The sequence below is a fragment of the Calypte anna genome, chromosome 1 (genome assembly GCF_003957555.1).
Source record: "Calypte anna isolate BGI_N300 chromosome 1, bCalAnn1_v1.p, whole genome shotgun sequence".
In the NCBI taxonomy this organism is placed as follows: domain Eukaryota; kingdom Metazoa; phylum Chordata; class Aves; order Apodiformes; family Trochilidae; genus Calypte; species Calypte anna.
In genome coordinates this window covers 102,134,446-102,158,699 of record NC_044244.1, presented here as the reverse complement: position 1 = coordinate 102,158,699, position 24,254 = coordinate 102,134,446, and the positions used below count along the sequence as shown (strand labels likewise).

Sequence of the window (24,254 nt, the reverse complement as noted above, 5' to 3'; positions counted from 1 at the left end):
ACATCTACATGTCTCTTAAATACCCATAGGGATGTTTACTCAACCACCTCTTTGGGCAGCCTGTTCCAGGGCCTGACAACCCTTTGGGTGGTGAAATTTCTTCTAATATCTCATTTAAACCTCCCTTGGCACAACTTGAGGATGTTTTATCTTATCACTTCTTAATTGGGAGAAGAGACTGAACCCCCTATCACTATAAACCTCCTTTCAGATAGTTGCAGAAACCAATAAGGTCTCTTAGCTTCATCATCTCCAAACTAAACAGTTCACTCTGCTCTTCCTCTTAAGACTTGTTCTCGAGACCCTTCACCAGATTTGTTGCTCTTCTTTGGACAAGTTCCAGAACCTCAATATCTTTTTTGTAGTGAAAGGCCCAAAACTAAACAGAGTATTCAAGGTGCAGCCTCTTGAGTGCTGAGCAGAGGGGACAATCACATCTCCTGCTGGCCACACCATTCCTGATACAAGCCAGGATGCTGCAGGCCTTCTTGGTCACCTGGGCACACTGCTGGCTCATATTCAGTTGCTGCTGACAAACAGCCATAGGTCCTTTTCTGTTCTAATTACATTTAGAGCAAAACAGAAGCACTCAATTCAGCTGAAGGGCCATAGATCTGGGCACATACAGATGAAAACCTTCAGGAATCTTAGAAAATTTTCTAATTACATTAATAAGATACCAAGATATTACCAAGGGATTTTTAGCCATCAGAAGCCCCTAAGCGAGTACACCATATGTAATGCAGATTTCATTTAAAACTCTATGAAATCTCACTCTTGTTCCCTGTCTCCTTCTTTTGAGCTAGGAGTAGATGTCTAGTTGCAAATACCCAATCCTCAAATTAGACAGAGTGCCTCATCCAAGTTAACTGGTAACAGAAAGAATTCTGCTCAAAGTTAAGCATGTTATACACACAACCAAGTTTTAAAAGATCATGTTCGTACGTTTGCAAAAATGTTATAAATATATTATATTGTAATAACAATATTGTGACATTTCAAAACAAGGTAACCATACTGACTCATGAATATGAGCATTCATGTTCCATTGATTCTAAGTGCCTTCCAACATACTTTTTAAAATTGCTTACAGGATGTCCTTATGATGAATTTCACACTCTTTGGCTTTGCAAAAACAGTTGTCAAGGAAACTAATTACTTCCACAATCATAATTGCAGTAATGATTCTTTTTAAAAGAGACTTGATCTTAAATAGTGTAGCATATTTCTTACAGCTCCTTAGAGGTTATGGGAGAGCACAGAAAAGAAAAACCCTAAATACCTCTAAAACTGTGTTTAGAGAAAAATGTTCCTTCTAACATCTGAAACTAAATTATCTAAGCTGATTTCCACTTTAATGTCTAGAGACCACCTGCATTATCATTTGTGGGAATATGTCAGTTGTCTCAGTTACAGCAGCTCTGGCAATAATATGAAATACTTAAATAATTATAACAGGTTTAAATTAGATTGCATTGCAAAACAAGTAAGATTTGTGTTTCAAATACACAAAATTGAAAAACAGCTTATTGCTTCCATTCACCTTAATAAGGTTTTATTTATTTCTCTATTTGATAAATATTTCTATTTCCTTGAGACAATAAACACTTACATTTCTTTTTGTGTTTTATTTTTCAATCATTTAGTCAAATTTTATTTCTGAATGATGGCAATAACAAGGCACTATCTGTTTAAAAACAAGTACACAGAGCTTATTGAGGCCGTGAATTTCAATGAAGATGCAAATCAATTCTCACTACTGCAACTGAAGTGCATAAATCAAATATTTGTACTAGAACTGGATCTGAACCTATTAATATATTACAAATGCCTATTTCTTTCTATAAGTACAAGTAACAATGTTTACAATATATATTAAAAATGCTATGGAATATTATTGCAAAAATGTCAAAATAAATTCCCTGAAAATGCATTTGAAGAAAAATTGCAGTAGAAAAAAAAGTCTTTAATTCAAACATTTCTAATGGCACAGTAGTCTACAACTCATTCAAATTCATTGACACTTTATTAAGATCAGTTCTACTCAGATGACCCAGTATTGGAATGGCTTACATTTTAATATATTGGTCACTATATTTATTTGGCAAGGTTTTATTAGTTTCTAATATTCTAATACTTCAACATACAGCATACAGAAAATACTATGTTAGAGGACTTTGCACCTGATTTTAAAATAGTCATGATGAAATGCTTAATTTGGAATTTAATATTAAATATATTAGCTCATTATTTAGATTAAATGTTTGAAATTGTAACATTTGTTTTATAAAAAATAAAATTACCCATGATATACCAGAAATTTCCATAATATTTCAGGTTTACTCTGAACAAAATAATTTTTCATTGTTTCAACAAAATGTAACTTTACACTGGGAAGCATGAAAACTTGATAATTATTGAAAAACAGTCATACTTAACCACTATGCAGCTTTCCTTAAAAAAAAAATCCAAACCTTCATATTTGCACACTTAAAAATATTAACATTTCTATGATTTCAAAGCTTGTAAATAGGCCTAACAGGTTCTATGCTCACTATGTTTGAGTGGATTAGTAAACTGGCATCTAAGACTATGCAAAGTCTTAAGCTCATCAGACACTAAAATAAATGCTTCTATTACATGTCTATCTTGAAGCACAGGAAGGGAACTGAAATAAACATGCTAACAACTCTAACAGCTCAGTTACTTTCAACAAACAACTATGATGAACTACAAGGCAAGTGTAAAATGCACAGCAGATACCTAAAATACTCTTTCTTGCTAACTATCATGTGGGTTGAGGATTCGACGTTTCTTCTGCGCTTAAAAATGCCTTTATCACTGTGAGAAAAGTAAGAAATGGTCCCATTTGGGTTTTGAATCGAGTCTTTGCCACTAGTAGAGTATGAAATCTTGGGATATGTTAGCTAAATACTTCAGTTACCTTATGTTCACTACACATATTAGTGTACTTCAAGTAGCAAATAATTCATATAGAGAAAGCAATCTATTACCTTACCTGTAATAATGTTGGGCTTTGGTGGCATGCTGAATTCATACAGTGTTGGTTCAGAATAACCCAGTCTGTTGGCAGCTGTAATTTGTACTTCATAACCCATGGTCCATTGAAGATGCTCTAAGATGATGTGGTCTCTACTACCCTGCACTTTTTTCTCTAGCCACTGGTCTTCCTTATCTTTCTGTAAAGATGCAAATAGTTTAAATTCTCAGAACTTCTTATATTATTTGTCTAAACTATGTGTCTACATGATGCACAAAAAATACCAAGTTTCATTTACAGATGTTAGGAACATTTAAATAATCTAATTCTGGAGATCCAAGTACTTGGGCTTTTTGTAATTTTGACCACTCCTAATCCTGTTTCAGTGGGGATACAGGGATTTTTCAGTCAATCCCCTTTGATCTTTCCACTTCAATTTATACTGTGCTCAAATACTGATGTTTATCTTGGGGAACAGCAGGATAATTATTTTCAAGTGCTGCTAAGAATAAATCCTTCAAAAGATTTATTTTATATCAATATTTCAATTACCTTTTGATCAATACTCTTTAAAAGAAGCTTGCCATTAAACCCAAACTTGAATTTTTCATGAATGCAAGCTGTGCTTTTATCATATATTAGTTATATAATGAATATGTACACTAACTGTAGCAACAGGTAGTACTAAAATAACATTTTGCAAACCACGTTGTATGCAATAATATGAACACCACTGATAGATTATGCAGTCCTGTGCCTATACTGGTGAGAAGATACATGTAAATTATTAAGGTGGTGTTCTAGAGAAAGAAAAGGTTTTCATAATTCAGATAGTTGTCTAAGACATCTACACAAAGAGAATAACTGAGGACTCCAGTTGCAATCGTAATTCTGGCATTTCACAACTTTGGAGTACGCAATACATTTCATTATTCTTTATAATTACAAAATAATAAATAGGCAAAAAATAAACAAATATGTACTATCAAAGCCAAAAGCTATCATGGTCAAAGGAGTATTAGTAACAGTCAACAAGAGTCCATGCAGTCCTATTCTTACTAAACAATGAGGTACAATCAAGTGCAAAAAAATTATGTCTGAGAGCCAAATCCTGGACATAAAGCCCATACAGCAATGTAAAGTCAGTCAGTAGATACAAACTTTCTGAGAAAAATAACCTGTTAAACACAGGGAATTATAAGATTTTGCCGCAGACTACGATGCTTCTCAGCAGCTTATATTTAGGCTCTTTGCTTGATCATTGTTCTTCACTGATTCAAGTGTCAAAGAAAATAACACCTAAATTAAGACAATTCAGGGTCCAATCATACTTCTTATGCCTGTTTTGGGTTTGGTTTTGGATTTGTTTGTTTTGGTTTTGTTTTGGTTTTGCTTTTTGGTCCCCATTCTCCAGAAAACAGACTGATAGACCAAGCTCCATCATGTGCACTGTTGGAATTACTTATTCTCTCTCAGTGCTGAGTGTGATGGCTTTTTCATGTTGACTGCACCTATTTTAAAACTCTTTTGCATCTGCATGCATGGTAGTCCTGGAAATGATTAAAATTACAGTAAAACACATTTTCAGGAACGTGAATGTGCCTACTTGGTGCAGTAGCAGACCAATGAAAAACATCAGAATAGTAGTCATATTACAAATCACGGAAATAAATACACTGGAGTTAAAATAGTTTATTCATACAGTGATACTGATATTTTCTGTCAAGGATGTTTTCCCATATCCTTATGGATTATCTCTGTTGCAATCATCTGACATGTCACTGGCTGCATCCAAGCATATTTAAATTCCACTGAGTGAATCCACTTGTATTATCATTACATCAAACTACTTTTACAAAATACGCTTTTGTATAGCTCTGCTAAAATAAAAGGAATAAAGAAAGTATCTGGAAAGCAAGTTTTCTTCTGTTAAGATAAACACATTAAGTCTTCCAGAATAGCCTGCTTCTGGCAACTTTAAACACAAAACCCAAAAACCAACCAAAAACCTGCAATGTCCCTCACCATAGCTGTTATTTCACATGCATTTTCAAGACTTTTTACAAAGTAAGGCTCAGTAATGTGTCTAGATTTATTTAACTATCATTGTAGTACAATATTTTGTCAGTTAAGTCTAACAAATCTCAGTGTTTATACTAAGACCCTCTAATTGGTAGCTTAAAGAGAAGAAAACAGAACTACAAAGAACACTTCATAACTTATTAGGCTGTTATATTATTAACACTGCTATTAACTAAACTAACACTATTAACTAAATTTTATAGAACACTCTAGATATGCAGTTTTCTTAAACAAACAAACGTCTAAATCACAAATTACAGTCTAATTTGAGGGGTGCTTTAATAAAAATGTCTTCAGTAATCATTCACTATTAGCAGCTGTATCTTTAGTATCCACTAACAACAGCACATTATCAGAAACTGCAATCAGATCTGCAGCCTCAGAGATTAAACTGTTCCTTTATTGCTTTTCATTTTATTTCATATAATGCTGAAACACGATGACATGGCTACTTCTGGAAGCTGAGAGAACATCTGACAACAGTGGAAGTAAAGCCAACCCACTGTATAGGCACCAAAATATATACCAGTCTAGAAAAAAGACAAAAATTAAATACAACAAAAGAAAATATTTCTTTAATGGTCATTTTATATTGTAGCCAAGATCACACTCTCTGGGAACTCATAAAGAGTGAGAAATGTGATTAACTCCCTTCAAGTCTTTTCCTTTTTCTCCATCCTCCTTGACCTGTTGAGTTGAAGGCTCAAACAAACTTGTTATTATAGTGGTCCCTGTTACAAAGAAAAGACAGAAGATGCCACACTATCTTGAAAGCTAGCAAGGAAAAATATAAAGAAATACTCATGGAAGCAAATTTTTACAGAAACTTTGCCTGCCAGGGACAAAACCACAACAATTTTCTACTCCTTTTTTTCTAGCTTACTATTGGCATTCTGTGATACAAACGTGTGAAAATAGAATGCCCTTTTCTAGTTGCTAAGAAGCCTATTCCAAGTCTTGTTTTTTTAAGCATTACCAAGGAATTCAGGATATAGTACCACAATCATAACTGAAGGCTTAGAACAAATCTCTGCAAGATAATAGAGTGCCACACATTTTCAAGGAACAGCAGACGACTTTATGCACCAAGTCCAAATTCACAATTGCAAGATGTACAGCTACAGATTATACATCGTGGTCAAAATGTCTCCAAAGTGCTCCTTCCTCCTGGCCCTCCTTATCTCCTCACCTTCCCCTTAGTCTGTATAATCTCTTCAACTTTCCCTTTTATCCTTTAGTTTATTACTATAGTGCTTGGTAAGTAACACAGCAGATAACAGCCAACTACAAATTCAGCACATATTCCCCAGGTAATTTACATTTACAAGCTTAACATCCATTGTGTGACACCAGCACCTTAGGAGGTTTGCCCAAACCAACTTTAATAGCACCACAAGCAGGAATAATTAAAGGGAAGTTTGAGTTGGTCACTGTTAAAGTAACACAGTCACTAGCAGAAATGTGGTTGGGCTCTCACCTCTCTCACTGGACTGGATGCTTTCCTAGGGAATCCCCATCTATGCTCTTCCTGGCTGGCTTCTGGGGAACAGTTTTCCTTTGCTTCTTCTTCTATTCTTTGCTAAGGTAACTTTGAATTCAATGTATGCCATCAGCTTTAGACTGCATCAGTGAAGCTTTTTAAGAATGTCTTGACTTTGTGCAACAGCATGAATCAGTTTGAGGCTGATACGCATAAAAACTGCATAGTACCTACTTCTCTGGAATACAGAAAAAACTGGAATCTTCTTATCTGATTAGTTAGAAAGCCTTGCCAATAATATGAATAAACTGATGTTAGAAAAGCAGTACTTGACAGAATGAAATGTGATTTCCAGAAAAATAAAACTTAACAATGCCCTATACCAGTTAATAATATTGCTATAGCATCTTAAATGCTGTCCTTAAATGCTGTTCTTCCAGTTTAAAATAAAAAAATCTATGTAAAATTTAAATATGAGATATAAGCTTTTATGGAACACAGAAAAAAAAGCCCCTGATACATAGTTTGTTACCTAATATGCTCTTTAAACACCCAAGCAAATACATTGGTCCAGGTGCTGGTAATGAGCCTGGCAAGAATTACAGGGAAGCTGATTAAACACAACCATTGGGAAGATAGAAGTGAAGCAGCCAACAGATAATTAAGAACTTTAAATAGCATCCATTCATTCTGATGTAAACACAAAAAATTATAGTGCTTTTTAGCTGCATGAAGGCCTTTAATTTAGTCAAATTGCTTTTTCAATTGGAAACTTAAGGAGATAAGTATTTGAGGTCCAACGAAAAGCTATCTTTATCAGTAACCTACTCAGTTTCAAGTCACTGCTTCAACTGCACATTTATCTTTCAACAGTACATATGAAAAGTGATCTTTTAGATTACAGTATTGTACCTTAGCCAAAATACTAGGTTTCAAAAATACTCAGGATAGTTTCAAAATCATTCAGTTTACTGAAATCACAGAACCAAATTCTGTATATTAAATTCTGTATATTAAATGCATATATCACATCCACACAGTTTGTTTTCTTATCTTCTTAATTCTAAATACTTAGAGGCATTGTAATCTAACTAGGAAACTCAAGCCCACAAAATTGCATTGTGTCATTGCATATTTACTACCCTCTCTCTTATTTACAATTAATTTTCTTTTATGCCAGCCCCACTCACTGTACTGAAAGTAATTTAAGAAGGTCAATTAAGATTCAGTGATCAATGATATCAGAATAACTGCCAGTTATTCCCTCAAGCTACTCAAAAAAGCTCTATCACATTTTTCTCACAAAAAATAGGAGCTACCAATCTTTTTTGGTTATACTTAGTTTAAGAAAATAATTGTACATGCCAGGTTTAGAACTTGGAGAATCCTGGAACTCCATGAGAAAGTTACAAAAAAAGATACATTATAGGAGACATCAGTAAACGTGGTGAATATTATTACAAAAGAGAAACTTGCATTTTGGTTTTTGGAAAACTAAATGAGGTTCTGCATTTAATTTCTCAACTCGTGCTTATTTTTGTTAAATACAGACCTCACTACCATCTGTTTAACATGTTTAAATATCAGCTGTTACATTCCTCATATCTTTTAGATTCTCAAACCAGACATGGAAATCTCCTATTACACTCTGGTAAAATGTCTCTTTACTGGGTCTGGCCAGATAAAAGTAGCACAGTTTTCCTGAAGGAACACAAAGAAGTTATTACAAAATGCACATTTTTGAGTTAAATTCAGTGGTTTTGGCAGCTCTCTAGTTACATCTGTAACCCCATCAAGCACTAAGCATAGTGTATCAGGAAAGGAAAGATACTTTAGGTATTTTAATAATTAAAAAAACATAACAATTTAATTTTTTTAGTAAAAGCAATTACATGTAGAAGAAAAGGCTGTTGTCTAAACTTGCCAGATTTGATGAAAGAACCCCAGATCAGCCTCTAGCTGACAGAAAGCAAACAAACTGCATAATGGCTGTTGAAGAATTGATATATACGGTGGAACTCATTAAAGTTCCGAACAATTTGTCAATGATTAGGACTGAACCCTATTAATACTGAAACTTGGAATCTAGTAAAATAGAAAATAAACATAATCAGATAATTAATCTCATTTAAAATTAATATGTAGCACTGAAATATAGCATCTATCCATACAGATGCAGTTTTAACAGGCTAAGACAACTGTTGAGACAACCTCTAACTATTTAACTTTAATATCTACTTACTGCACTTTTGAGAACTGAACAGAAATGTTCTTCATTCACCATTTAACAAAACAGAGAATATAGTCTTCTGATAGAATAACTTTGAGTTATTCCTTTAGGAAGAACTGAGTGCTTTTACAACATACAACCCCTTACAGTAGGGTGCTAATGCAACTTACTTACAGAAGGAAACATACTATATTTTCTTTTCTCTTGGTACTAGGCAAAACACTTTGTTGCATTTCAAATCAGATCAACAGTCTTCTCTACATAAAAGCAGGTATTACTAAATTAAATACAGCTATTTTGATTAATTTAAATACTTACACTTCTGTATTTGACAATATATTCCAAAATAGGGGCACCTCCATCATCTTGTTTAGTTATGCTAAGTTTAAAACTCTTGCCACTTCCTGGTTGTCCATGAATTGAAGGGGGACTTGGCTCCCCTAAACAAGGGAACAAACAGTAGATAATAATACTAATTATGCAATAAGATGAGTCTTAAATTAGAACTGAGAACTTGTCCACAATATTATTATTCAAAATCTTTAAAATCAACATAATCCTTCAAAGCACTGCAGAACATCCTTAATAAGCATGTTAAATATTTTTCGTAATGTTCTAATGTAGCTTAGTTATCTCACACAAGGTAACAAAAATTACATGAAGTAACAAAGAAGCATGTATTTATTACTTTGAGACCTTCTGACTTTTGAAACTTTCAAATGTAATTTACTTCAGAAATTATTTAGCTATCAATTCAGCAAGGCCACCAAGCCGCTATTCACATTGAAGTTTAAGAGTTAACACCATCTTATAGGTTAGTATCCTTAACATTAGCCATGATCTTTAGTCCCATGTACAAGATCTGAATTGTAATAGTCCTCAATAGATGTGCCAAGTTAAAATTAGATACTTTTAAAATAGTCTGGAGTAAGAATAAATTTAATGAAGATTTTCAAAAGCAACAGCAATTTTTGCTATAATGAAAGGATAAAAATTAAATCTGAAATGTACAATTGAAGGGTTAATCACTAGCTTAAGCCATTTTGCTAGTCATGGGCTACGAGGGTGACAAGGCACTGGAACAGTCTGTCCAGGGAGGTTGTGGAACCCCCATCTCTGGAGATATTCGAAACCCACCTGGATACAGTCCTGTGTAATGTGCTCTGGGTGATCCTGCTGTAGTGGGAGAGTTGGGCTAGACCTCTAGAGGTGCTTTCCAACTCCGATAATTCTGTGATAGTTAAGCTAAAACAATTTAGTCTCATAATTTCTCTATAGCTTAAGATTCCCATTTGAGGCCTGATAATTACAAAACTTGTGGTAGCATAGTTTGCTAAAGAGCTGTCTCCAGAAAGGAAGAATTCATCTCACAGATGCCTATAATACCTTGATGTAAATGAGGTAAAGTCCTTAATCTAATATCTTTCACAGGTTGTGTACTTGAATATAAAGTGAAGATTTGTCTAAACCTCAGAAATACAGATAATGGGATACATTTTCCAATTTAAGAGCATTCATACAATTTTGAGGGGGGAATAAGAGAAATAAATAATGATTTCTGAGAAACAGCATCAATCCTGATCTTATACACTGGTAAGCAGTGTATAAATATTAAAGATTCACAGTGAATCATACTTTAAATCATTAGCTGATGTTGAGATTACATATTCTAATAAACATTCAAATTCTCATTTAATAGCACAAGTATTACTCACGGACAGGTAAGGTCTGAAAGATCTCAATTTTGCTATACTCTCCTTGCCCTTTTCCATTTACAGCAGCTACTTTGATTTCATATGTTGTATTTGGTTCCAAATTGCTGAGAACAACCATTGCTAAAGGAAAGGAAAGAAAAAAATATGGGAACAAAATTTAATGAAGCAATAAATAAAAATAAATAAATAAAAAAGTCAGGCAACTTAATAATTTCCTTCACTTGCAACTTATTAGCCTATTTTTTCTAGTCCATTGGTTCCATACTTTCTTTCTGAGTGCTAACAGTCCTTTTTTCTTTTTTATCTGTATAAAGTCATTGTTGTAACTGAGCAAGTTATGCTTTTGAAGGAATTTTATGTCAATGTTACAGAAGCCATAGGCAGCAGTTATGCACCTTGATGTGGACTGATACTTTACATTCAGATTGTGAATACAGGAGAAATGAATCTGACAAAAAATTGTGCAGGTTTCCTTTCTTCTAGCTGGCAATGGCCATGTGGCACACATCTAAGCCCCCTTGATCCAGTTCATAACTTGCCACTTTTCCCTCTTGCAGATCAGTATGAACCACCCTTGGTCTGCACTCCCAAGTGCAGATACATGCACTTTACTGTTGAATTACTGGTGATGTGCTCTGCCAGCTTCACAGCAGATTTAAGACCTAAAATGACAGATTGCTATGATGATCAGAGGAAGTGTTTTGAGCTATCTACTAAGGACCTGAAAGTGAATTAGGCATGTTTTTACATACTTAAGAAGTCTATGGAAATGCATTTTAAATTATTAAAAAAACCCCAACATCGCTTGAGAAGCAGACGGGTTTGAACTTAAGATATACTTTCAGAAATGAAGACTGAATCCCTGGCACAGTGAAAGACTGAATTTTTTCACACAGCCTGAATCCAGAAATAGGATTCTACATGGTGATGCCACCAGAAGCAGAAAGTGAGGGAGAAGCTTGCAAAAAAGAGTATTGTACAGCACCAAGAATATTGTTGCTGTAATGTACGGCAACAAAACTAGGAACAAAATTCAGGAAAGAGATCTTATATACCATGATCCTTTAAGGAAATGCAGTTTTATATATTACCATAGCACTGTATATTACATATATGAATGATGAAAATACACTTAGAAACTTTGATTCGCACAGAATTCTTGGACAAGTACACTGACTTTACAAGAAAGTTTTCTTTTACTGCCTCTACAGCAATTGTCTGCTTGCTGTTTTCCAGCTGTGTGATGAGCCACAGGTCAGACTCATACTGGGGGATGGACATAAATTGAATGGACTTTACTTGAAGCACAACAGAACTTGTCTTGCCCAAAAAAGCAGAGGCTGTAATATCTTGCAAGAGGATATAAATTGCAATGTCTTGAGAAAGAGGCAGTAGTCTCTTTCTCAGTCTCCAAGGAGCCTATTTTTTTTCATTATAGAGGAGTGTTTTAGTAGTTTCTTGAGGCTTGCTTTTCAAGTTACATATTTAATGAAAGAATAAGTATTTTTATCAGTGCTCTTTTTTATTCTTTTGAGTCCAGATATATTAGAATTTCTATTATTTTAGAAATAGAAACTGGTCCTATTACATGTGGAGCTAAAGGGATATAATGAATTTTGGAAAAACAGTAAGTTTTACATTTCACACTCTATTGTGAGCACTTTGCATGGTGTTTCCATTAAAACATGGTAACTGCTGTCTTGTAAACAAAGCAGTAGACCTGTATGTCTTCCAGCAAACTTTAGCTTTGTCATTTCAATGAGATTTCAAAATATTAAACTATAAAATATAACCATGTCATAAAAAAATAAAGTGCCATCATGAGAATAAGAACACAATTTGAAGAAGTGAAGCATTGTGATATGTAATGTTCAGTAATGTTAAGATGAAATTTAAAACCTAAATCAAGTAGTAGTTGGATTTGACTTTCCTTTCAGCCATGATTACTTTCCAAGTTCAGAAGCAGGACATCAGCTAAAAAGTATCAGACCTTACTGAATAGCAAAATTTAGCTTAACCTGTTCTGTGGTAAGAACCCTATAGTTTAAGCAGCATTAAAAATAAAGTGCTTATTTTTCACTCTACAGTTTCTTTTAATATTCAAGTAAATCTAAAATATAAAAGGATGAACACAACATAGAAAAAACCTTATGATATATATATTGATAGACATAAATGCAGAATTACATACTACTTTAAATACCGAGCATAAGAATTATAGCTAGAAAAGTATAATTTATTTTTTCTGAATTTCATCTACTGTCAAGTTGAACTATAGGAAAACAACATCTGACAAAAGATTTGCTGTGAAATAAATTGTAATATAAATCTGACTCAGTAAAAACAAAAATCTCCAGCTGTTTTTCCAGACCAGAGGTAGGTTTAAATTACCTTATTACAGCAGAATGAGAGGGGAGGTGTCTGGCATATTAAATTATCTTTTCATCAAAGGAAATCTACGTCAGAAATCTTCTAAGGACTATGATATATTACATAAACCATCACCAAAGCAAGAAAGCTTAGTGGAACTAATAGTACAGTTACACTACATTAATCCCAAAATAGGTCTTATATGAGGTTAATTAACAGAAATATCACATCAATATATTGTTCTCATTGGAGAGCTTCTTCTATTGTATAGAACAATATTCTTAGAGTTCCAAACTCAATCCCTTGAGGATGTCAGATCTCAGTAAAGTAGGATATACATTTATTTTGAACCAAAGTACCTGAGACATATAATTGTTGAAATACTATCTCCATTCATACATATTTGAGAGTGGCAACAGTGCAAACTTCTGTCAAAGAAGCATTTTAGTATGCTTTTTTTTCCTATTTCTTTCCCTCTAATCTGAACCTCTATTACTACACCGATTAAACGTGTACAGTGCAGGTTAATAAGTAGAGTGTTTTTATTTAGTATTATTATTTGTTGCACCTTTTAGGCAATATTTTACCAGTCTCAGGGAAAAAGCGAGTCCCCTGGAAATCTTCTCCTGAGGAAAAAATGAATAGCATTTTTATGAAGCTTAAACAGATTTTTCTTTGCAGTGGTGACTCGTTCTTTTAAGCATAGGAGAAAAAGACATGGCAAGAGGGCAGTGAGGAACCTCTAGCAGTAGAACGTGTGAGAAGAATGAGAAGAAATGTCAGTATAATGTTAAGAATAGGTACACGTTTCAGATTTTTGTAGGTATCACACAATCTGAGGAACTTCTCCCAAAGCCTCTTTCTACCCAGGATGGGCAACATTGTTTTGTTTCAACTGTGTGTAAGAGAAAAAGTATAAAAACTCTTTTTCTAGCTGATCCTCACAGAGTTAGCTTAGAGAAGTGTTGAAAAAATGAAGTCAGAAATTGCCACAGGGGAGGAATACAGGGAAAAAAATAATTTGCTACACAATAGGAAAAATGTTTATTTATATGCGGAAACAACCACACTGTCTCAGTTCCATCTGTCTGTCTTGCCCAAACAACAATTAATTTAATAAATACTGATTCAAGCACCTGGCTATAAATGTCAGAATTCAACAATTCAACTAACACAAATGAACTTTAATAAGTAAAATATTTCAAGTTGCACATCATTTGAAAAAAAAAAAAAAGAGAGAAACCCTACTGCCAGTGAAATTATTAACATAACTTACATTAATATATATATATAGAAAATATTGACACTTAAGTCGTCTAAAATGTACAGACAGAAACTAATGTAAACATTTCATAATTCAGAAAGAATGACTCTGCCAGGAATTTCCATAATTCTTTACACTGTAATGTATAATTATTGCAGTATTTTGGAATAAAAGTTGTAGCGGCTTAGTTAACTGGGAATATAAATGATTACTTCTGAATGTACAGAGAGTGGTAGTTTAGATATAATTACTGCAAAATAATGTTTACTAAGATAAATAATTTCCTTACAAAATACTTTTCAGTAGTTGACATAAAAAATGCACTTGGCAAAAACTGGTTTAATATTCTGTGTACAGTCCCCAAAACACATTCCCCTCATTAAGCTTGTTTTGTCCATATATATTCTTATTATTTTTATGGGGTAGGATTACAAGATGTCAGTACACAAATTGAAACAGAATAAGCATACCCACCCTGGAGTCATTCGAGGGACTATTTTTGCTACATATTTTTATTTAAATAAATTAATGAGACATGATTAAGTAACTTAAGACTCTCATCAGAAAATTTTTCCAGTGCACATATCTTGCACCTTCTCACTGGTTTCTTTGTGTCTTCCAAGGAAAGCATGTCAAATGCTCTTCAGTGGAAATATAGGAAATATCCCCCACTTAACAGATAAAAGGATGCAAATTCTCCTTGGAGAATTAATGTTGCCAATAATATCAAGAATATCTCCACTTCTCTTACTTCAAGATTGGTGGGATTCTTTGCATTACAGACAGGGTCACAAATATCTGGGCTCTGAGGGCACTGTCAGCCCTGACTGTCCCTGCCTACCCACCTCCCCTTCTCACTTTGTCGCACAAGGAGCCTCAATGCTCCTTACTTGTAAAGACAATTTTTAGAGAGATATCCAGCTAGTTTGCAACAAAAAAAAAGAAAAAAAGAAAATGAAAAAAAAAAATCATATCTGGAGGAGCATCTAACAAGTGCAGAAAAATCTGTCTAACCTCTGGCTCACTGATCTCTTGGTGAACTATGATAGTGTTGATTATGACTTTTAAATTTCTAAATAGTATGAAGTTGGTTTATCAGAATGATTGCTTCACTTCCTGTAGCCTCCTTTGCTGCAATCAGCAAAGACTTTCAAATGAAATCTTCTTCATTACAAAAGACAAAAAGGAGGGAATAGGGAAACAGATATTCTTGGCTACAGCTCCAAGACTCTCATTTTCACCTTAGCCGGATCTGAAAACAGCTCAAACTAGTGCAGTCTGAGAAAAAATCTACCTTTTGAGGGATTCTTTGAAGAAACCAGTAGTACTCTTCCTCACTGAAGAACATTAGAGGCTCTTTTAATAGATTTGCACAGAACCATTAAATAATGATGATTTTTTTCTGATTACTTGTATGTGCTGGATGAGTGATTATATAACAGTTTCTAACAACTTTGGTAAGCATCTATTGTATTTTTCATACAAATACCGGACAATTATAACTCTACCTCTACAAGATTTTATGTTACCGGGTCATAACCATAAAAATATTAATGGCTAGATTAAGTAGCAATTCCTTTCAACAATTTTTTAAACATCTAGAAACAAGTAATTAATTCCTTATTTATAAACTATCTTCTGTACATTTCCATGATGTTTGTTTCATGTAAAAATAAGTTTTTCTTTAATTTTATGAGCTTATGTCTGTTCTGTGACAATATGGAGACAACTTCAGTGTTCCTTCAGGTCATACAAAAGAAGAACCAGAAGAACCAGGTTAGCCTTGATAATCTATCTATGAGAAGGCTAACAGTCTTCCAGGCACAACTTTCTCCTGCCTGCAGGTTTTTCTGCTTCTTATACTTAAAAGATGGTCTGGAATTACCTAAGATGTGGCAAGAAAGGGCTGCAGTGATGTTTTATCACTCCTGAGTTAAATCAGTCAGATAAGAAGACATTCTATAAAATTTCAGCATAGTTTATCAGTGGCTGCTGAGAAAAAAAAACATGACTCATGCATTATGTATGCATCATACTTGAGATGTTGAAGCAGTCAATTGTCTTTGTGTAAATAGCATTTATATAACAAATCTTAGCCACAGAACTGTCACTAAAATGTGAATAGAGGGAAAAAGTGATTTTATTTATCTCAATGAATATTGACAAAGTATGGAAATTATAATGACCCAACTACAAATCATAATACAGAACACTCACTGCATGTAGTCTAAACACAGTCCTCACTCAGCTGAAATTATGTTAAGCATAATAAGAAACTGTCTCAAAATAATGTAATTTTTTTACTTTTCTTCAAAACTGTAAAGTATTCTAAATGTTTAAAAAATTATATAGAAAAAAAAGAAAAGCCTTAATACTAAGAAAAGCTTCTTTAAACATTTTTTAGGAACCAAAAGTATGGATTTAGAATAGGGTAGCTTAATGTGATCCTACAGGGAAGTAGGCTAACATATAAATGGAGAGAAGCTTAAAGAGGTATTTAAGAAAACTTGCTGAAATCCTCTGCATGCTCAGGAAACAAGCAAAGCCTGAATATATCAGAATGATTTCCGTTACATTTAGCAGTATTTACATTAAAAACAAGAACATTAATATTGTTTTTCAACTTCTACATCTATGAAAATTTTTTCTGTTCTGGGCTGTTCAGTTTGTGTTTTGGTAGCAAATCTTGTTTATCTGATTTGGCTCTATAGCATCTCACAAATACAAGGTTTAAAATTGTTATAGAACATCTGCAAGAACTTGCAATAAATGCAACCAGGTCCCCTTTGATTTCCCTGTCAAACTGCATAGTGTAGCACCAACAGGATTTGTGAAAACAAGATACCTCCTGTTTAGCAAATACTTGAAATTCTGAAGTAGTTTCTGATTTCTAAAGTAGGTCAGAGGCAAATTCAGAGAAATATAGGATTACAGTCTCAGTCTTCCTATGCATTGGTATACAAATAGAGATTTCAGAAAACAGCATGAATTAATTATGAATCTAGAATTAATTTTTAATATTGCCTCCTCTCCTCTCAGTAAAGTTACCTTCCCAATATTTATTTTACTAAGTTGTTTGTGGGTTTTGTTGTAGTTTGTTTGTTATCTTTGTCAACAAAACCTCTCAGTGTTATAGTTGGGTGACAACAGAATGAAGAGGAAAGAATATTATTGAAAGAAAATAAAACCCTTGGAAAACTCTTGAAAGTAGAAGATACTGGAAAAAGGAAGGCAAATTGCACAAAAGGAAGATGTGGAGAAGTAACAGCATTTAGGAAACAATAAAGCCTTTTTATCAAAGTTGTATGTTTAACTTTAGTAGACATGTCAGCAGAGATCCTAAATAATCACAGTCTACTTTCTCAGTGGTACTGTCTTTGCCAAGCCTCGTTATTTTTACTTTCTATGTTACTCTGTTTTTAGAGCAATTTATCATACAAATCACATACATATTGTAATAAAATAATATCAAGATCAATACATATTATAGAGAAATCTCCAAAATTACCTCTATAAAACAACTTAAAAACATGTAATGCTGGAAGAATGTTTCAAAACTGTGTTAATTGAAGCAGGAAGTTCCAGTGAACTCTAATTACAAGGGTCTGTCAAGTTACATATCTTTCCTAATGTAATCAATTACATTTCTCATAAACTTCACATAAACAGATAACAGGAAAGAAAGTTTTATGAAGAGTAAGGTAAACACATTGTTCTATGAAGTTAACACTGAGGAACTTTTTTGTTCTAGTTTTACATTTAAATTAATTAACTGCGTGATTGTACTCTTCAGTCACTGGGTTTGTTCTCATTCAAGTACATTGCACCCTACTACACAGACAAGTCATTTCAGGTCTTAGTATTTGGGACACTGTTGTTCTCATCAGAGAAATTTATTGCCAAATCATCTAAGGAAACAGCTCTGTGAAAAAAAGTCTCAAGCTTTGTTTGAAACCTAACTAGAAAATAGGGGAAGAGGTACACAAATATCCATTAATATATGAGAAATATAAGATGTACTGGACTAAAATGAATGCTACTATGATTTACAGTATTACATTTATACACACTTATTGTGTTTGGTTAAGAAAAATGAAAGATAAAAAGTCATTATATATTTATGTATTATATGTTTTGCATATATTAATTACATACTCATTATGCGTTTCTTTGAAACAATTCTGCAATTTGGAAAATGCTGTGCTTGGTGAAGAATTTTTGTGTGTGGATCATGGGATATGAAAGGGAAAGAGATAACACACATCAGATCATTTGCTAGACTTTTTATCTTTCCACTGTTCTGATACCTTCAAAACCATTCTCCTGCTGTACAATTCCGAAGACTCTTTGGGCTAGTTATACGTGTACTACCTGTTAAAAATATCAAATGGTAAATATGGATGCAAGGGATTACTGGTCTGTTGAAGGTATTTCATAACATTACTCTGTATAAACATCCCACTCTGGCATGTATTTAAAGAACTCTGTTTGTTTGAGGAGGTTTATTCTGTTTTAATGCCTTTAGAGAAGTGAAAAGCAGGCATTTGATGTCTGTTGGACAAATCTTTATAGATACGCTTTTGAAACAGGTATCAAAAACATTAACAGGCACGTGAAAATGTTACTAAGTAGCTCAAAATCAGTAATTGGTGCCCAGAATTAAACATCACATAATAACTTACTCAAAATTTTTAGTTTAACTGTGTAAGTAATGCACATTCTCAAACTAAGTCCTCTGTTATTTCCATTCTCTTTGAAATTTATAACTTCAAAAATATTCTTCACATCTACTTAACTGGACAGTGAAAAATGCAAAATAAATGTAACTTTGTTCAACAGGTTTTTTAAAACTAAAAAGTAATCGTTGACTTCTACAAGATTACAGCAAGATTTCTAACTTGTAAAGAGGACTGAGTTAGTATTAAGTGAAAATGGAGCTACTAAACTAAGATAACTGCACTGGAGAAACAACGAATCACTTTACATATACTTTAATTCTTTTCCCTTGACATTCTTTTCAGCTAAAACATTTCCATTTGCTTTTTGTTTACTTACTTTGAACTCCATGGGAGCGAACTATTTTCCAGGTTTCCGAGGATACCTCTTTTACATCTACCTGGTAATGATGAATGGGAACACCTCCATGGGAATCTGGCTTATTGAATGAAACTTTGGCAGTGGTTTGTGACAACTCTAGAACTCGTACTCCATAAGGATTTGATGGCACATCTAAAAAAGTACAAACATCAATTTAATACTCAGCAGCAATTAGGCCTAAACAGTTGATAATGGACTCCAAAAAGTCACCTTAGCATCTTGAAGGGAGAAAAAAAGCAACTATTGAATATATAATGTTTGTGTTAGATAAGCAAATCAAGCTTTCTCATACAGAACTGTAAGAAAGCCACATTTATTTTCTATGAGCTTAGTTTGTATACTGTATAATTATGTAAAAGAGTATAACAAACTTTAAATAAAATTTAACAAAAGGAACAGTTATGGTTCAATAGATCATTCAGAGTCTGAATTCTTCTAAATGAGATTATAAGATTGTATCTTTATGAAACTGAAATACAACTGAAAAATCCCCCCTTTTGGGAGGTTTTCAGTTTAAGAAATCATGTGTGGAATAGGTTGAAAGAAACATTTCCCTGAAATCAAGAGCAGGCACATATTTTTCCAAGTAGAAAAGAACTATGAAAATAAAGCACAGGTCAGTAGGCAATGAGAATATAGATATGAAAAAAAAAGTAAAAAATTACCCTTGGGGTCAGTAGACCTTTAAAAAAACCCACACAGTACTTTCATGGTTTATGACCAACTAACACAATGAAGACAAAAGACTAACTTTTCTAACTGTCCTACAGTTTAAAGTGTCATAATTAAACAAAAAAAAAAAAAAAAAAAAAATTAGGAATTATTTTAGTTCTGTGTAGAGAATACCAAGAATCTGAAACTCCTTTAAAAATTTTTCTTCTGATATATCTGACAATTATTTGCATGCCTGCTTACAGTTTTGACATTGCTTTTTGTCAACATGGCATGGAAAATATTTTTATAAGGATGTGTAAAATTTGAGGCAAAACCTATCATTTGGCTAGCAGGCACTGAATCATTTACATAAAACATAGTCTTTATTTAGGGGCTCCAAGACATTTGGAAATAAAAAGAATCAATCTGAGCTTCATCCAGTACTGGTGCATGAATGAAAATGAGACAAAAATGTCTATAAAATTTTAAAGAATGGGTTTAAGAACATATTCAGTCACAAATTCTCAGAAAACAGAGACCTACCAAAGCTTCTCTCAAGGGACTTATTTGTATAAACCTTTTAATAATCAGGAACATATGTTTTTCCAGAAAAATTCGCTAACAGTAGTAAGAATCGAATATCTTAATGCTAGTGCCATACCTCTGAGAATTCTTACAGTTAGCATTTCTGAATATCAGTTTCCTTAAACCTCCAATACTTGGTGCTCATTGAGTTCAAAACATCATAGATTTACTTAGATGGACAAACAATAATAATATATTTAACTTCAAGACACAACACCTTGATTCCATGACTTTAAAAATTAGCATAGAATGTAAATCCCAGCTCAAGGGATTCAAATTCTCAAATCCTTTCTTGTGCCCTGAAGCATTCATTTCATCAGGATATGGGATGCTGCAGAAATTTTTCAGCCTTCTTAGTGAAGCTTTACTATTCTTCAAAAAGGAATTCAAGATTCATGGTCAGACAGTTAAATTTAACCAGTATGCAATGCATCCAGGAGAACCGAGACCTGGCTTTTGAGTCTCCTTTAAAACTGACCATAAAGATGTTTGCTTCTTTTTATTTACAAAAAAATAAAATATATTTAAAAACCAATTTTTGTTTTTGGTGATCACATGGAGGAAGAATTATTTAAATTAATTTCTTGCTAAGTAAGCATATACCCACAGCAGAGAAGGATGAGGATTAGAAACAGCCGGAGAGCTGTCTCCTTTAGATCCTCATTAGAGCTCAGAGCAATACTTTTTTCCCCCTGATAGCTACAATACCTTAGCACCATTCTGTATACAGATGCTTTATTTCCTTAGCTCAAATGACTGTTATGAAAGGCCAGCAAAGCAGCTCAGAATAAGTAAAGCCACATGGCATCATATGAGAAATGTGGATACCAATCACTTGGGATGATTAATATAGCTCTACAATAGTGAAGATGAATATTTTTTGGAATTAACTGCAAGCTAAAATCTACTGTGGACACTGCAATATTTACTTTTACTAAGGCTATTTTTATGTTAGTTTTTCTATCATGTTTTTACAAGGCAATTCACTGTTATTTCAGTTTGGATCAAAACAATTACTTGGTCAACGGTAGGGAAACAAAAATGTGCTATTTACATATCCTCTCTTTTCATGACTTTCAAAATGTTAGGCAGATATCCTTTCCTTGTGTGTTTATGTCCAAATTATGATCCACTATAATAAGCATGGCACTGGGAAAAAGATATCCTTCAGGAAGAACTTGATGTTCTGTACTGCAGATTAAAGTATAAGTTCTGCCAAATGAAGACATGATTTCAAATGAATTTCCTGTAAAAAACCCACTAATATATTTTGCATAACTAGCACAATGCTGTTTGTTTAAAACTAATTTTAAAAACATCCACAACACACTTTTAAATATGCATCCCGCAGTCCAAGCAACCTACATGTCAGTAACTTAGCAGTTTTCAGAGTTGAACTATTATTAGTTCTTAAGAAAAGAATGAATCACCAGAAGAAGATACAACAGGAGACACATTCCTAGTCACAATTAGGAACAAATACTAGCAAGTTCATTAAGAAATAATTAAATATTTACTATCTCTTTCAGATTATGCAAATCCATAATTTTTTTCCTAAAGAATATCATTACAGGCATAATGAATGGAATTTAATTCTATAGTTCTCTAATGAGTATGATTTTGATCATGCAAGTAAAAAACCCATGGTAAAGGTCCTAATATAGCTAAACATTCCAGCATTTTAGTTAAAATTTTGTGTTAAAATTTAAATTATTTTGGCTCAGTGTTTTGTAGTGAAGAATAATTTGCAAAGTTGTGTACTCTGAAGCTTACATCTGGCAGGAGAGATCTGTGGGTGAACAAATTAATCTTAGCGGAGTTTAGCTATGGGCAGTGATTACTCTTTCATATATTGTTACAGATATAAGTTACAGGACTCTGGCAGAAAAAAGTATGGGATTTCTTTTCTGTAGTCTAATGATCACTTAGTTGTAGCACAGATTCTGATATACTTTCTTGGCACTTCCACTACTATCTGCTGTCATTATACTGTGTCAAATCAAGAGATAATTTACCAAATTTCAGCTTTTAAATTAAAATAAGTCATTAAAAAAAAAGATGTTTAATTGACTTCATCTTTTCACAGTATCTATTCCTCTGTTCAGTGTGACTGTATTCATGTATGATGTTAAAGAAGTCCTTAAAAATTAAATTAAAAATGTCCCCAAATAAGAGGTATAAAATTGTACTTTATGTATTTTGTACTAAGAGCCTAAAGCTAGTTATTTAGCTAGTGAACTTGGAGATATATTGGCTTAAAATAAGTACTGTTGGTTTGATTCCAGAAATATTATTGCAGCTGATAGAAAAGTACACACAGAATTAGAAGTATATATTTATATTCACTGACATTTATGCTCTTTCAAGTCTCTTACTACTTTTACCCAACGTGTTTAATAAATGTCCACCATTTATCACTGTAAATTTTCTTTTCTAAGCTATTTATTTGATAGTTTTATGGAAGAAAACATTTTTCCTTCTGAGAGCTTAGCAGCCCTAGTGTAAATGGAGAAAAGGAAGTAGAGGTGTGAGACCATGTAATGGTGTCAGAGATTTATCATCCAGTTAGCTCCAGTTATCCTCCAGTTAGCTCTTGTCTCCTATCTCTTTCTAGTATCATCCTTGTGCAGTTCTACAGTTCTTCCTGTCATGGGTTATGTAGCAAAAATGTTGACTGAAAATAACATGTCTAAGTTCTGAACATTAAGTAGTCCCAGTAGTCCCAGGACCATGGCACGGAAAGAGATGGGGCTTGAGAGGTAGGGAGTAGATCTTTGATTTCAAAGATCTCCATGCAATAGTTCATGTTTGTACATCCTTAGAATGGAGAAAAAATTCAATATTAAATCTACAGGTTAGGCTCAGTCTTGCCTTGATGTCTTGCTTGGGGAAAACTGCAAGAGATTTCTTTTAACAAATCACTGGGAGTTCTAGAAATATAAGGAATTAATTAGGAAACAGGACCACAGCTAGCAAATAAATCCACAAATAATAAATGAAAGTAAGATACAGGTAGACAAAGAAAAACACTGTTGCCATGTTGACAGTTTCACACATGCTTATTGAAAACATGCTGCTTGCTTTTCAGTGAAATCGCTCAGTTAATATTCTGCTAAAGATGTGGATTGCAAGATAACTACATTTTAGATCTGCCCATGGTTTTTTTGTGGAGGTAAATGGGATTTTGGCAGCAGTAACACTGTCTTGGAACAGAACAGAATGATTACTGGTTTTATTACATTAATTCTCCAGGGAGCATTAAGTCCTACCTCTTTGATTTTATTTTGCATGTATGAAAACACAAGTATTTGGAGAAAAAAGGAAAACATCAATTAACTAGCACCAAAGTGCCAGCACCTAAAATCCAGACTAGTATACTGTTAAATTGGATGATTTTAGCCCTTGTCATTTATTGACCACCCTTGTCATATTTTGAGCATGACTTGATTCTGTAAAACAGGTTAAGGATGTCATTTCTGTAAATGTCAATTTTTGTCTTTCCCATGTCTTCATTTGCCTTTGCTGTCATTATTCCCCATCTTCACTGACTTTGTGTATACAGGATGCTTAAAATAATATACTTAATTGAACAAAGTGGCATGGGCAAAAGTAGAGAATAGCAAGCTGTTTGAACAACTGGCATCAGTAGCATCTCTGATATAGCTATATTAAAAAGCCAAAACAGGATTATAGCTTGCATGGACTTATTTGCTCTCACTTGCATTTCAAGAAGCTCTCGTGAGAATTTGCTGAAATACAATGAATAATCAAACTGT

At 33.4% G+C, this 24,254-nt stretch overlaps 1 protein-coding gene across 1 annotated transcript in view; it reads right to left on the bottom strand.

Annotated features, from left to right (window-relative positions):
• Window positions 1–24,254, bottom strand: part of NCAM2 (neural cell adhesion molecule 2) — a 179,134-nt gene that overhangs the window by 28,908 nt on the left and 125,972 nt on the right. The window contains exons 12-15 of the mRNA XM_008501978.2: window positions 19,198–19,371; window positions 10,509–10,628; window positions 9,112–9,233; window positions 3,020–3,200 (exon numbers count right to left, since the gene is read on the bottom strand). Coding sequence (XP_008500200.1) covers window positions 3,020–3,200; window positions 9,112–9,233; window positions 10,509–10,628; window positions 19,198–19,371 — 597 coding nt within the window. The remainder of the gene's footprint in view (window positions 1–3,019; window positions 3,201–9,111; window positions 9,234–10,508; window positions 10,629–19,197; window positions 19,372–24,254) is intronic.